The sequence below is a fragment of the Catharus ustulatus genome, unplaced genomic scaffold (genome assembly GCF_009819885.2).
Source record: "Catharus ustulatus isolate bCatUst1 unplaced genomic scaffold, bCatUst1.pri.v2 scaffold_62_arrow_ctg1, whole genome shotgun sequence".
Lineage (NCBI taxonomy): Eukaryota > Metazoa > Chordata > Aves > Passeriformes > Turdidae > Catharus > Catharus ustulatus.
In genome coordinates, this window is record NW_024879540.1 from 271,037 (window position 1) to 285,778 (window position 14,742).

General features: G+C 50.5%; 1 protein-coding gene and 1 long non-coding RNA gene across 11 annotated transcripts in view; one reads left to right on the top strand and one right to left on the bottom strand.

Annotated features, from left to right (window-relative positions):
- Nucleotides 1–5,673, top strand: LOC117011487. The gene is made up of 3 exons (XR_004420987.1): nucleotides 1–116; nucleotides 5,141–5,260; nucleotides 5,339–5,673. It is a non-coding gene; the product is annotated as an uncharacterized LOC117011487 (long non-coding RNA).
- Nucleotides 3,437–14,742, bottom strand: part of LOC117011481 (phosphoribosylformylglycinamidine synthase-like) — a 25,277-nt gene continuing 13,971 nt past the window's right edge. For 4 of the 10 annotated variants that reach the window (XM_033086887.2, XM_033086890.1, XM_033086893.1 and 1 more), the window contains 2 exons: nucleotides 10,339–10,497; nucleotides 7,799–8,351 (listed from right to left, as the gene is read on the bottom strand). In XM_033086887.2, coding sequence (XP_032942778.1) covers nucleotides 8,002–8,351; nucleotides 10,339–10,497 — 509 coding nt within the window. In that variant the 3' untranslated portion in view covers nucleotides 7,799–8,001. Of the gene's footprint in view, nucleotides 3,790–7,798; nucleotides 8,352–10,338; nucleotides 10,498–11,364; nucleotides 12,057–14,742 lie in introns of those variants that run through there. The other 6 variants (XM_033086888.1, XM_042780208.1, XR_004420980.2 and 3 more) reach the window with 6 other exon arrangements.

Genomic DNA, 14,742 nt, shown 5'->3' on the forward strand with positions numbered 1-14,742 from the left:
ACCTGGGGAGGAACCACCCGACATCTGCACCTGGGCACGATCCCAGCCTGGGAATGGCCCCAAACCCTGGAATGGCCCCAAATCCCGGAATGGCCCCCATGCCCACCCCATAGACCGTGAGTTATGGGGGATTTGTGGGATTTGTGGGGTTAGTGAGGGATTGATGGGGTTAATGGGGTCACATCCCAACCCCCGGGAATGGCCCCGCACCAGCATGGCCCCCATGCCCACCCCACAGCCTGTGAGTTATAGGGGATTGATGGGGTTAATGGGGTTATACCCCACCCCGGACATGATCCCACCGCCAGGAATAGCCCTAAATCCTGGCATGGGCCCCATGCCCACCCCACAGCCTGTGAGTTATAGGGGATTGATGGGGTTGATGGGGTCACATCCTCCCCCCTGACATGATCCCACCCCCAGGAATGGCCCTAAATCCTGGCATGGGCCCCATGCCCACCCCACAGCCTGTGAGTTATGGGGAATTTGTGGGATTCATGGGGTTAGTGGAGGATTGATGGGGTTAGTGGAGGATTGATGGGGTTAATGGGGTCACATCCCTCCCTCCAGGCATGTTCCCACTCCCTGGAATGGCCCCAAATCCCAGGATTTCCCCGGAATGGCCTCAAACCCCAGGGGATTTGGGGCAGGATTTTTGCAGATTTTTGGGAATTTTTTGTGAGATTTTGGGGCGATGTTCAGGTGTGACTTGGGGCTGATTTGGGGCTGATTTTTACTGACTTTGGGGTTGATTTTGTCCTCCTTTTTTATCCCAAATCATTTTTTTTCTCAAATCCTCCTTTTTCCAACCTCAAAATCTTTCTTTATGTGCCCCAAATGTCCTTTTTAGACCCAAAAATCTCCCTTTTACCACCCCAAATCTTCTTTTTCAACCCCAAGTTCCATTTTCCCAACCTATATCCTAACCTCAGATCTGCAATCCCCACCCTAAATCCTCTTTTCCTCCTCTAATTCTCCTTTTCCATCCCAAGATCTCATTTTTCCATCCCAAATCCTCCTTTCAACCCAAAATCTCCTTTTTTCACCCCAAATCCCCTTTTTAGGGTTTCCCAGGTGTTTTTAGGGTTCCCCAGGGGTTTTTGAGGTTTTTCCCAAGCATTGTACCCAGGGTCTCTGCAGACATTGCATCTGGAGCTGCCCCTACCCCAAATAAATCCCAAATCAACCCCAAATGAACCCTGCTGTGCCCCCCAGGGCTGGAGTGGTTTCTGGGGGGAGTTTGGGGTTTGGTCGGTTTGACCCCAAAGTTTGGGGATGGGGGAGGTTTGATCCTAAAATTTGGGGCTTGGGGGGATTGACACCCCAGGATTTTGGGGGGTTTGACAAGTTAACAAGGTGTAGGGGTTGGCAACTACTGGGTATAAATCTTCAGTTATCTTATTAACAGCTCTTACATTATGTACTAACCTGTATGATCCATCGGGCTTTTTCACAGGCAAAATAGGAGTATTAAAATCAGTTTGACACTCTTTTAATAGTCCTATTTGCAAAAAGTTCTCAGTGATTGGTCTAATTCCATTTCTGACTTCCCTTTTCGAGGGATATTTTTTGATCCTTACCGATTGTTTTCCTTCTTTGAGCTGGATTTGTGCTGGTAGAGCATTCTTTGCTCTCCCTGGTATATTAGAGACCCACACCCCAGGGAACACCTGATCTATTATTTTCTTAATAATTTCTTCTTCATTTTCCACTTCAATTCTTTTACTTATTAGCATTAAGCTTAACAGTTGCACATATTGTTCATCTTTTACCTCCAAACTAATTTCGCCATTTTTAACTATTATTTTTGCTTCCAGCTGCTCTAGCAGATCCCTGCCCAAAAGTGCAGATGGAGCTTTAGGCATATACAAAAATCGATGAATTCCCCACAGTTTCCCCAATTTATACTTTAATGGTTTACAAAAATATGCTTTTTCAGATTGACCAGTTACTCCCTTTACTACAACATAATCATTTGTTATGGTATCAGAGCCTTGTTTAACACTGAATATGCTGCCCTCGTGTCTACTAAAAATTTCACTTTTTTCTCATTGTTCCCTAGTTTGACCATAATCAGAGGGTCCTCTAGGGTAGGGCCCTCCGGTCCCCTTCAGTTCTCCTTTATGTGAGCCACCACCCCCTCCCCTTTCTGGTCACCTTTTCTCTGTTCGTCACCTCTTCTTAGTTCTGGACACTGTTTTTTCCAGTGTCCGAATTTCTTACAGAATGTACATTGGTTTTTCCAGTCGGGGTGGTCCTTGTTTTGGGGGACCTTGCTGATGTTTCCCTTTTACATTTTCTTGTATTGTTGCTACTAGTTTCTTTGTCCCTGGTTTACACCCCTCTTCTCGATTGCTGAAAACTCTCCATGCCTCATCCAGCAAAGTCTCTCAGTTCCGACTTGCTGGGGCCCACATCTTCTGGAGCTTTCACCTGATGTCCCTTGCAGATTGCCCTAAAAACAAGTTTACCAACTGTTGTATTCCCTCATCACATTCAGGATCCAGGGTGGTGTGTCAGTGCATTGCCTCTCGCAACTGATCTAGAAATTCAGAGGATTTTGAGAGGGATTCTGTTTAATAGCAAACAAGGCTGACCAGTTTATAGTTCTGGGAATTGTCCTTTCCAGTCCCTTTACTATTAATTCCTGGTATTTTGTCAGCCGGGCTCTTCCCTCTGGCCTATTGGCATTCCAACCTGGGTCCTGAAGGGGAAATACATCCTTAACATCATCTTGTGTTATTATACAATCATCCTCAGCCAGATCTTTAGCTACCTTTAAAACCATCTGCTTCTCTGATTCTCTTAAGGAGTCAAGTAGTGTCTGAATGTCAGCCCAATCAGGCCTATGTTGTTTAACCATAAATTTCATCCTTTTAGCAACACTTAGTGGGTCAACCCAATAATTTTTAGCAATCTTTTCCCAGGATTCTAAATCCCAGGCAGTAAAGGGGGTTCTGACTAACACAGGTGGCTGTTTCCCTTAGAGGGGCTTGTATGGCCTCCCTCATTTTTTTTCAGGTCCTTGATGCTACAGGACCCTGTGGGGAGAGTTCTTCTTCCTCACTATTTTTAGAGGGTGTCACAGTCCGCACAACCTGAGCGGGGGTCGTGATGGTTCGTTCGAGCACAGGGTACAAAAGACAACAGCAAGAGACTAAGGTTCTTTCAGCAGCAAGCAGCAAAGCAGTTTATTGAGGGCCAAAAATTCAGATTTGGGGTAATGGTCAGAAAGAGAGAGATAAAAAGGTGACGAAGAGAGGGACAGAGAGGCAGAGAGAAAGACAGAGAGAGAGAGAGAATAGAGGGAATAGCTACCAACACATGGGATGTCCTTGGATCATCTGTCCATGTCTTCTATCCGGGAGGAGAAAGAAGTCTCAAAGGTCTCTTCAGAGAGTAATAATTTTATAGTCCATTTCAAGGTGAGTGGCTGCTGGCCAAAAGGTGGGGAGATTTATGGACTATTGTGTTCAGAGGACCATGGCTTCAAGAATCAGGTGCAGAAAGTACGGCTGTTCTAGCCCCGTACCTGCCCGAGTCCATTGTACCGTGACAGTACAGCACAAACCCGACACAGTCCCTTGGCAAGCATCCACCTTGGCCAGACCAGAACTCCTGCCCAGAGTGAGAGGTGGGGTCCAGGGGTCTCAAGGGTCTCAGGGTCTCAGTCTCTGACGATGATTGTGAGGCAGATCAGGCAATCTTCGGACTGACCCTTACACCACCCCGTGACTCACAATCATTGTCAGAGCGCTCCTTTGTGGTGCTGTTCCGAAGTCTTCAGGACTTGTGCAAGTTGGCAGCATATCCCAGAAAAAAACAGAGACAGGAAGGTGGACAGAATAGAAGAGTAGGAAAAAGATAAGGAAAAGAAAAAAGTGAAAAAGAAACCAAAAAATAATCAATTTTCAATTTCATTACCTAGAAACAATCAATTTCTGATTACAAAGAAAATAATCAATTTCAATAAAAACCACGATGCAACTAAAATAATCAATTTTAATCAATATTCAAAATATAATATGACTAAACGAAGCAATTTTAAATTAATATTCAAAATATAAGACAATCAAAAATAATCAGTTTTAATTACTATTAAAAAAGGCAGCACAAACAAAAAAAAGCAATTTTCATCAATATCACATTTTATCTTAAATCATATCGTTAAAAGGTAATGAAAAGTAACAGGTTCTGCGAAAGGATAAATCACATCTTGCAATTTTAGTAAAGTTACAGACACAAAGATTTGAATAATGCTGTACTCAGTGCTAATTATTCTACAAAAAAGAAAAAATATAAAAAAAAAAAAACAACAAAAAACTATTTCAAGCAGTTATTAAGCATGCGCACCCATTGCCTAAATATATATACCAGTACTGTTTCAGGAATTTTGTTTGGATGATTTTCAAGTTGCAATCATTCTGTTCCGTGTCTAAGCAAATATCTTGAGCTTTGATTGCGTTACTTTCACAGCTAAACTTTCGTTGTTCCCGGACAATGCAAGTTTCCAAATTAACAGTTTGCCACTTCCCACCAATTTGACGGGCCCATTCTCTATGCTCAAAAAGATAGAGAAAACTCTGTCATGATTCAGCCCTAAAGCAATGATAGGGAATGTTGAATGCACTGAAGTGTTGCGTATTGTCAGTGCAAAGGCTGCGGCTGTGTTTGTGCTGGGGTTGTAGGTAAAATTCAGCAGGTTCCACTAGGATTGGAATTCTTTTTCAAAGTTAGTGTCACTATCCCAGATTATTCTCCAAATTTCAGTAGGAAAAGTGCCTTCCTCACCTTCTCTTACAATAGAGGCAACAACTGATTGCATCCACAATTGAGCCTGGACACAACTAAGGGCTAAGGAAATGTTATAGCCAATTTATCCATCAGTATTGCTGAATCAATGCTATTCAAAATTCCCAATCCTTTTTCCCACAACACTGGTCATTATTCATTATTATTCATTACTTAAAACAATTATTGACAATTTGTCTTGTTTGAAAAACTATGCCAAATTAAACAATATTGTTGTTGGCCGGTTTTTCTAATTAAGTATGGTCCAATTTCAATAATTTTCAGTATTGTCGGTGGAGTCTCAGGAGTTCGAGACGACCACGTGTATATTTTAAAATTTCTGTTTCAGCCTGAGCACCAAAGAAGGAATCAGGAGTCATCTTCTGTAGTTCCCAGAGGTTCTTTATTTTATCTTATCTAAGAAGTTCTTTCCCTGACCCCTGTGAGCCGTTCAGCAGATCAGTCCAAGGTACACTTTTATCTTTTTATACTCTAAACTTGTTGTGGGCTGTCAAGGTTTAGAAATTTTTCCCATTATTATGTTAAGCTAGCCGGGGTGGTTCCCCTATTAGCCGTTAAGAGCTGAAGACAAAGGAACGGCTGGACCAGCCCCAGCCCGATGGCTCCATTAGGGAAAGGTGGAGTCCTGCTTTTGTCCTTCGGCGAGTAGGAGGACACTCGCAGCTCACCGGCGGAGGAGAGAGGTTGTTTCTTCTCCGTGTTTCTTCCCCGCTGGACTCGGACTGCAAAAGCTTCCTGCTTCTGAGAAACAACGCCGAGAACCCACTGGACACCCACGGTGAGCAAGTTCTTCCCTTCTCCCACCTGGGACAGAGCTGCCGCCTCGCTCCCCTGCTCCTGCATGAGCCGCGACTGAGAGGCTGCCCTGCCCTGCTCCATCAGACTGTGCGGACGAGGAGGGGCATTGGTGACTGGAAAAAGGGACTGAGACTGTTTCGTTCTGTTCTGTCACTGGGTTTTTTTTTTGTTCTCTTTCATATAGCTGATGCTGTTTTTGTTTGTCTAGTAAATATATCAGTAAAGAACTGTTATTCCCAACCCATACCTTTTTTGCCTGAGAGTTCCTGAATTTCCTTTTCCTGGCAATACTGTCCCTTTAAACTAGGACAAAACTACATAAACATTATTTACAGTTATCTTCCAACACCTATCACTTATATTGTACAGTCTGGTTCTACCCTAAACCAATCCAAAAATGCCAACATCACCCAGAAGATGGATGCCAGGAAGAAGGAGGAAGAAGGACAGAACACGCCCAAATTCCTCCATCTTGATCCTGGATCCCTATTCTAAAAATCTTAAAAATCTTTTTTTTCACCTCGTGATAAACTAACTTATATTCTACTTATTTTTTGTGACTCTTCATCCAAAGGTGGAAATTTTTCCCAGGATTTTTGGGCTCTGTGCCAGGGCTCCTGAGCCCCCTGCCAGGGTCTCGAACCAGTCCAGGGCAGCCACAGGGATGTCCTGGGCTCCCACAGAACCGAGGAGCGATTGGATATTGTGATAGGGGTTGGGATATCGCGATAGGGGCCTGAATATTGCCATGGGGGCCTGGATATTGTGATAGGGGCTGGGGTATCACAATAGGAGCCTGGATATCACAATAGGGGCTGGGGTATCATGATAGGAGCTGGGATATCTTGATAGAGGCCCAGATATCACAATAGGGGCCTGGATATTGTGATAGTGGCTGGGATATCACGATAGGGTCCTGGATATCATGATAGGGGCTGGGGTATCATGATAGGAGCTGGGATATCTTGATAGAGGCCAAGATATCACAATAGGGGCCTGGATATCGTGATAGTGGCTGGGACATTGCAATAGGGTCCTGGATATCATGATAGGGGCTGGGGTATCATGATAGGGGCCTAGATATCATGATAGTGACTGGGATATTGCAATAGGGGCTGGGATATCACGATAGGGGTCCAGATATTGTGATAGGGACCGGGATATCACAATATCAGGTCCCCTATGTCATATTCCAGCCCTCATCACGATACCCGGGCTGCTATCATGATACCCTAGCCCCTATCACAATATCGGGGCCCCTATTGCAATATCTGAACCCTTATTGCAATATCCCAGCCCCTATTGTGATATCCCGGGCGCTATCACAATATCCCAGTCCCTATCATGATATCCCAACCCCTATGGCGATATCCCAGCTCCTATCATGATATCCAGGCCCCTATCATGATATTCCAGCCCCTCTCACAATATCCAGTCCCCTATCATGATATCCCAGCCCCTATCGTGATATCCAGGCCCCCTATCGTGATGTCTGGGCCCCTATTGCAATATCCTGGCCCCTCTCACAATATCCGGTTCTCTATTGTGATATCCCGGCCCCTGTCATCATATCCTATTACGATAGTTGGGACATGTCCTCACCTGCTCCCGGTCACCGCCACCAGAAGGTGCCGCAGCCACTCCAGGCCCTGGTTCAGGCACTGCTGGTGGAGACTGGGGATACTGGGATGGACTGGGATGTACTGGGGTGGAACTGGGAGAGACTGGGATGGACTGGGAGAGACTGGGAGGGAACTGGGATGGACTGGGAGGGAACTGGGATGGACTGGGGGGGACTGGGATGAACTGGGAGGGACTGGGATGGAACTGAGAGGGACTGGGATGGACTGAGATGGACTGGGAGGTACTGGGATGAACTGGGAGGGAACTGGGAGGGACTGGGATTGGTTACTGGGAGCATCCCCCCTGCTTCCCCCAATGATGTCATTCATTAATGAGCCATCAGTCATGAATTAATCAATTAATTAAGAGCACTTTATTAGTAATTACAGGCCCCGCCTCCTCCTGGAGGTGGCCACTTGGTCACTGGGGGGTCAAGGGGTCAGTGGTGGTCAGTGTCCCCAAGGAAGGGTCAGTGTCCCCAAGGAGGGGTCAGTGTCCCCATGGAAGGGTCAGTGTCCCCAGGGGTGGTCACTCATTGGTCAGTGGTGGTCAGTGTCCCCAAGGAGGGGTCAGTGTCCCCAAGGAAGGGTCAGTGTCCCCAGGGGGTGGTCACTCATTGATCACTCAGTGGTCAGTGGTGGTCAGTGTCCCCTAGGAAGGGTCAGTGTCCCCAGGGGGTGGTCACTCACTGGTCACTCATTAGTCACTCAGTGGTCAATGTCACAGAGGGGTGTCCTTGGGTTGGTCAGTTGGTCACTCACTGGTCACTCATTGGTCACTCAGTGGTCGCTTCTCCCCCTCCGACCACTGCAGACACCACTCCATGGCATTCTGGAACATTCTGAGCCAGGGCCTGTGCCCGGCCTTGCTGCGTCCGGCCGTGGCCGCGCTCCGGCCGGCCCAGGGGCACTGCCAGGCGCGCACTGACCACTTGGGGTGCGGCATGGCCACCAGGTGCTGGCCGCAGGTCACCAGCGCGGTCACGCCCCGGCTGGAGCCATTGGGGTTCATGGGGTAGCACTCAGTGGGGACGCCGCAGTCATCGACGTAGCGCAGCGCGGCCAGGCCGGACTGGACACTGCGCGTCAGCAGTGAGGGTGGGCGGAACTGGAACCAGCCTGGGAGACCAGGGACAGAGGGGTCAGCAACCGGTGGGACTGGTTAGACCAGTTACTGACCGGTCATGGACTGATGAGACTGGTTAGACTCGTTACACCAGTTACAGACCAGTCAGGGACTGGTGGGACAGGTTAGACCAGTTACAGACCGGTCAGGGACTGGTTAGACCAATTAAACCAGTTATAGGCTGGTCAGGGACTGGTGGGACCGGTTAGACCAGTTACTGACTGGTCAGGGACTGATGGGACTGGTTAGACCAGTTACTGACTGGTCAGGGACTGGTGAGACTGGTTAGACCAGTTACAGACCGGTCAGGGACTGGTTAGACCAATTAAACCAGTTAAGGCTGGTCAGGGACTGGTGAGACCAGTTAGACCAGTTACTGACTAGTCAGGGACTGGTTAGACCAGTGACAGAGCGGTCAGGGACTGGTGAGACTGGTTAGACCAGTTACAGATTGGTCAGGGACTGATTAGACCTATTACTGACTGGTCAGGGACTGGTTAGACTGGTTAAACCAGTAACTGACTGGTCATGGACTGGTAAGACTGGTTAGACCAGTTACAGACCGGTCAGGGACTGGTGGGACTGGTTAGACCAGTTACAGACTGGTCAGAGACTGGTGAGACTGGTTAGACCAGTTACTGACTGGTCAGGGACTGGTTAGACCAGTGACAGAGCAGTCAGGGACTGGTGAGACTGGTTAGACCAGTTACAGACCAGTCAGGGACTGGTTAGACCAGTTACAAATTGGTCAGGGACTGGTGAGACTGGTTAGGCCAGTTACAGACTGGTCAGGGACTGATTAGACCTATTACTGACTGATCAGGGACTGGTTACACTGGTTAGACCAGTAACTGACTGGTCATGGACTGGTGAGACTGGTTAGACCAGTTACAGACTGGTCAGGGACTGGTGGGACTGGTTAGACCAGTTACAGACTGGTCAGGGACTGGTTAGAACAATTAAACCAGTTAGAGACCGATTAGGGACTAGTTAGGGACTGGTTAAACGAGTTACAGACCAGTTAGGCACTGGTTAAACCAGTTACACCAGTTAGGGAGCAGTTAGGGACTGGTTAACCAGTTACACCAGTTAGAGACTGGGTAAACCAGTTACAGATCAGTTAGATACCGGCTTGAGACAGCTTCTAGCCCAGTTCCACCAGTACCTTCCAGTATAACTAGTGCTCCCAGTATCCCTCATCCCCCATCACTCCCAATGCTCCCCAGTCCCTCCCAGTATAACCAGTGCTCCCAGTATCACCAGTATCCCTCATTCCCCATCATACCCAGTGCTCCCCAGGCCCTCCCAGTGCTCTCAGTATAACCAGTATCCCTCATTCCCTATCACTCCCAGTGCTCCCAGCCCATCCCATCCCCTCCCAGTGCTCCCAGTATCGCCAGTACCTTCCCTGTGCATCCTCCAGACCCCGAGCCGTGCCCCCTCCATGCCCCAGTGCTCCCAGTATCCCCAGTATCCTTCATTCCCCAGCACTCCCAGTGCTCCCAGCCCCTCCCAGTATAACCTGTGCTCCCAGTTTGCCCAGTACCTTTCCCATGCACCACCCAGACCCCAAGCTGCGCTCCCTCCATGCCCCAGTGCTCCCAGTATCCCTCATTCCCCATCACTCCCAGCCCTGCCCAGCCCCTCCCAGTATCCCGTTTGCCCAGTATCTTCCCCGTGCGCCACCGAGACCCCCGAGCTGCGCCCCCTCCATCCCCCAGTCCCTCCTACTATAACCAGTGCTCCCAGTATAACCAGTATCCCTCATTCCCCAGCACTCCCAGTCCCTCCCAGCCCCTCCCAGTCTCTCCCAGTATTCCCAGTTTGCCCAGTACCTTCCCCATGCACCACCCAGACCCCGAGCCGCGCCCTCTCCATCCCCAAGTGCTCCCAGTGCTCCCAGTACAACCAGTATCCCTCATTCCTCAGCACTCCCAGTCCCTCCCAGTCCCTCCTAGTCCCTCCCAGTTTGCCCAGTACCTTCCCCGTGCGCCACCCAGACCCCGAGCCGCACCCCCTCCATGCCCCGCAGCATCAGCGCCGGGCCTGGCTCCACCCGCACGGTCACGAATCGCGACTCGAAGCGACCCGAGAGGTTCCGCTCCAGGGCCACCGCCCCGGCCAGGCCCGTGGGGACATCTGCGACACGGGAGTGGCACCAGTGTCACCTCAGTGTCACCTCATGGACACCAGAGTCTCACCAGGGGAGGGGACAGCCAGGGGACACCCCCAGGGATGCCACCGCCCCGGCCGGCCCACGGGGACAGTGCCTGTGACACGGGAGTGGCACCAGGGTTACCTCAGTGTCACCTCAGTGTCATCAGGGTGTAATCAGGGGAGGGGACAGCCAGGGGACAGCGAGGGGACAATCCCAGGGATGCCACCACCCTGGCCGGGCCCGCAGGGACATCGCCTGTGACATCAGGGTGGCACCAGGGTCACCTCAGGGACAACGGGGTGTCACCAGGGGGAGGGGACAGCCAGGGGACAGCCAGGGGCCAGCCAGGGGATAGTGAGGAGACATCCCCAGGGACGCCACTGCCCCGGCCGGGCCCGCGGGGACATCACCTGTGACACGGGAATGTCACCAGTGACACCACAGTGTCACCTCATTGTCACCAGGGTCACCTCAGTGTCACCACAGCATCACCAGAGTGTCACCTCAGTGTCACTGGGGAGGGGACAGCCCAGGGACAGCCACGAAAGGTAAATCCCAAAGGGACAAAGTTGGGGACACTTTTGGTGACACCGAGGTGTGACACAGGTGGCACTCAGGTGACACAGGTGACATTAATGACATTCAGGTGACACACAGGTGACACAAGTGACTCTGAGCTCACACAAGTGACACAGGTGACACTCAGGTGACACACAGGTGACACTCAGGTGATACAAGTGACATTAACAATACTCAGGTGACACAAGTAACACTCAGGTGACACTGAGCTCACACAGGTCACACACAGGTGACACAGGTGACAGTCAGGTGACACAGGTGACACTCACCTGGTGGCAGTGTCCCCACCCAGCCCAGCAGCGCCATCAGCTGGCAGCCATTGCACACCCCGAGGCTGAAGGTGTCCCCAAGGCCCAGGTGTGACACAGGTGACATTGAGCTCACACAGGTGACACAGGTGACACACAGGTGTGGATAGTCTCCCTGAGCAGTGGTTGAGAGACAAAGGACACGGGGATAATATCAGGCTGGTTAAAGTATGAGCAAAGGTTGGGACAAGGGCAGGGTACCCTTGCGGGGTTTGAAGAGGAACAATAACAAGGGAGTATAACAGCATGTTATGGGAAAAGTACACGAAGAGAAACAGCTTAACAGCAAGGCTTCCGACATGCGTCAAAGGGCTGATAAATAGCTGTACCAATCATAAGCTATGGTTTTGCAATATGCATGAGCTTGATTATTTACTGTATAAGAGGACAACAGCATTATAATAAAGTTGAGACTTGTTGACCATGATAGCTTGAGACTTGTCTCCCGCGTCATCCTGCAACAATTGGTGACCCCCGACGTGCCTCGCCCTTTTCGGAACCGGGGGAGGACGTGGGCAGCCGTGCGGAGTACTGACGACGCGTTGGGTTCGGGTCCTGCACGCAGAGGGACAGCAGAAGGGCAAGCGGGGCCCCGTGCCCGGGATGCTACAGCGGTGGGTCTCGCCAATACGTGCCGCCGAGACTTGGAGAGGCTGCAATAGCGCTAACGTAAGTATGGACAGGCAAGCAGCATATGAGTTATTAACAGCCACTTTGAAACATAGGCAGGTCAAGGGAATAGATTTGAGTAAAGACCTTCCTGCTTTGCTACAGCACACAGTATCCTATGGGTTTTTTGTGAACCCCCACTCGGTGCAGACGCTGGCTGAGTGGCGGAGGTATGGGGATAAGTTGTGGGAGTTAACCCTTGAGGACGATAAGCCAGCAAAAAAGTACGGGAAGCTATGGAAGGTTGTGCATAATGAGCTACTCATGATGCAGGCTGAGAAAAGGGCTGCAGAAGGGGCACGTAGTGCACAGGAAAAGAACAAGGACTATGGTATAGACTGGGGTGCGACAAACCCCCCCATGTTTAGTTCCGTTACCCTGCCTTCTACTATGCCTTCTGCGCCCCCTGAGGAGGAAATGACAGAGCGGCTTGATCCGCCCGCCCAGCCTCGGGGCGGGACGGAGCGGCTTAATCCGCCCGCCCAGCCTCGGGGTGGGGCGGAGCGGCTTAATCCACCCGCCCAACCTCGGGGCGAGAACCCCTTCCTCAATCCGCCTCCGCTGCCGCCTCCGGGGCCGTTGGCTCCACCCCCGGATGACGAATCCGATTTGGGAGGGACTGCGGCCAGGGAACAGCAACAGATGTGGAACATGCTTGCCCGGGAGGCCATGGATAAGGGGGATGAGGACATGGTGGAGGCAGCTAGAGATATGTTGGTGTTCCCTGTGACTTTCACTCAGGCTGTGAGCGGACTGCAGGCTAACATTACATCATTGGATTGGAAGTTGCTTGCTCAGTTCCGTTCTACCGTAGGGAACTACGGGGTGGCCAGTGAGCCAGCAAGGCAGATGCTGGATTATATGTTCTCTGCATTTGTGCTATTGCCCACTGACATCAAAGGCATAGCTAGATTGATGTTCTCAGCACACCAGAAATTATTGTTTGAAGCCCATTGGCAGCAGGAAGCTATAAAATCGATGACCACTCCACGTGGCCCTGTGACCCCCTTCATGGCATAACCCTTGATGAACTATTGGGTTTAAGCGCATATGCTCGGGTAGAGGCTCAGGCTCTGATGGGGCCAGAACGCTGTAGGGAGGTGATGGCTGTGGCCAGACGGGCTATGGATAAGGTTAAGGCCCCAGGGGGGTTGCCTATATATATGGTGATAAAACAGGGAAGAGAGGAGCCGTTGGGGTCGTTTGTGGATAAGGTGATGGAGGCCATAACAAGGGCAGGAGTACAGGAATTTATGCAAGAAGGGTCATTGAAGCAGTGTGTACTGCAGAATGGCAATGCCCACACACGCTCTCTCATTAGTACCATGTCTGGGGATTGGTCTATAGCTGATTTGCTAGAAAAGGCATCCTCACTGCCTGTAGGGCCGCAAGCATTTCTACCTAGTGCGTTAGATAAATTAGGAGAAGGGATGAAAGCGCAAGCTGAAGCTCTTCAAGAACAGACCAAAGCAGCTCAGAGTCAGGTGTTAGCTGCCCTTGCACCTCTCCAAGCGGCTACGGCAGGCCCCGCTCCCGACCAACCAATGAAGGCCGCATGAAATGCTTCCGGTGTGGCAACTTTGGCCATACACGTCGTAACTGCGAAGCAACTGGAGTGTGGTGTGGAAAGTGTCAATCGAATACCCACAACACAAGTGCCTGCCGAAGGAAGTCGGGAAACGGCAAGAGCAGCGCGAACAGCGGCCGCGCGGGGACACAAGTTGCAGCTGTCACGTCAACATGCGATCACTGCAGCCAGCCACCGCAGGGAGCCTCGGCCTGGACCTGGTAGCCGCAGTAGACGTCACCTTGTTTAACGACCACCCTGTTAAAATACCCACGGGACTTTACGGACCAATCATTGTTGGGGAACAGCCTGCTGGCGGACTGCTGCTTGGACAGTCATCGGCCAGCATGCAGGGTTTGTTCGTGCTGCCCGGGGTAATTGACTCTGATTATACAGGGGAACTTATGATAATGGCGTATACCCTCTTTCCACCATTTACAATAACCAAGGGCCAGCGCATTGCTCAGATTATCCCACTCCCTCAACTGACTAAGGGTATCGCTCCCCTCGATCAACAACCACGCCAGGATAAAGGTTTTGGATCTACCGGAGGTTTGGTTCTCCTTACACTGGATCTTACATCGCGGCCCCGAAAGACTTGTAAGATCACGCTTCAAGGGGAAAGTATCACTGTATCCGGACTTTTGGATACGGGAGCAGACACCTCTATCTTAGCGCCTGAACACTGGCCAACCGAGTGGCCTACGCTCCCTTCTGCTACAACTGTCACTGGCATAGGTAGCATGACCTTAGCTCGCCGTACCCCCGTGGCGCAGCTGGAGGTAGAGGGTAAGACTGTTCCCATCACGTTCTCCATTGCACCCCTACCACCAACGGTGCAGTGCCTCCTTGGGCGTGACGTACTGTCTCAATTGGGTTTAGTCCTCACAAATGACCACCCTTTAACGTGAATGCCATTGCTTGGGACTTCCCGCTACCACTCACGTGGAAATCTGAATCCCCCATGATGGTTAAGCAATGGCCACTAAAGCGGGAAAACCTCCAACAAGCTCACCTGCTGGTGGAGGAACAGTTTCGGCAAGGACATTTAAAACTGTCAACCAGCCCATGGAACACACCCATCTTCGTCATCAAGAAAAAGT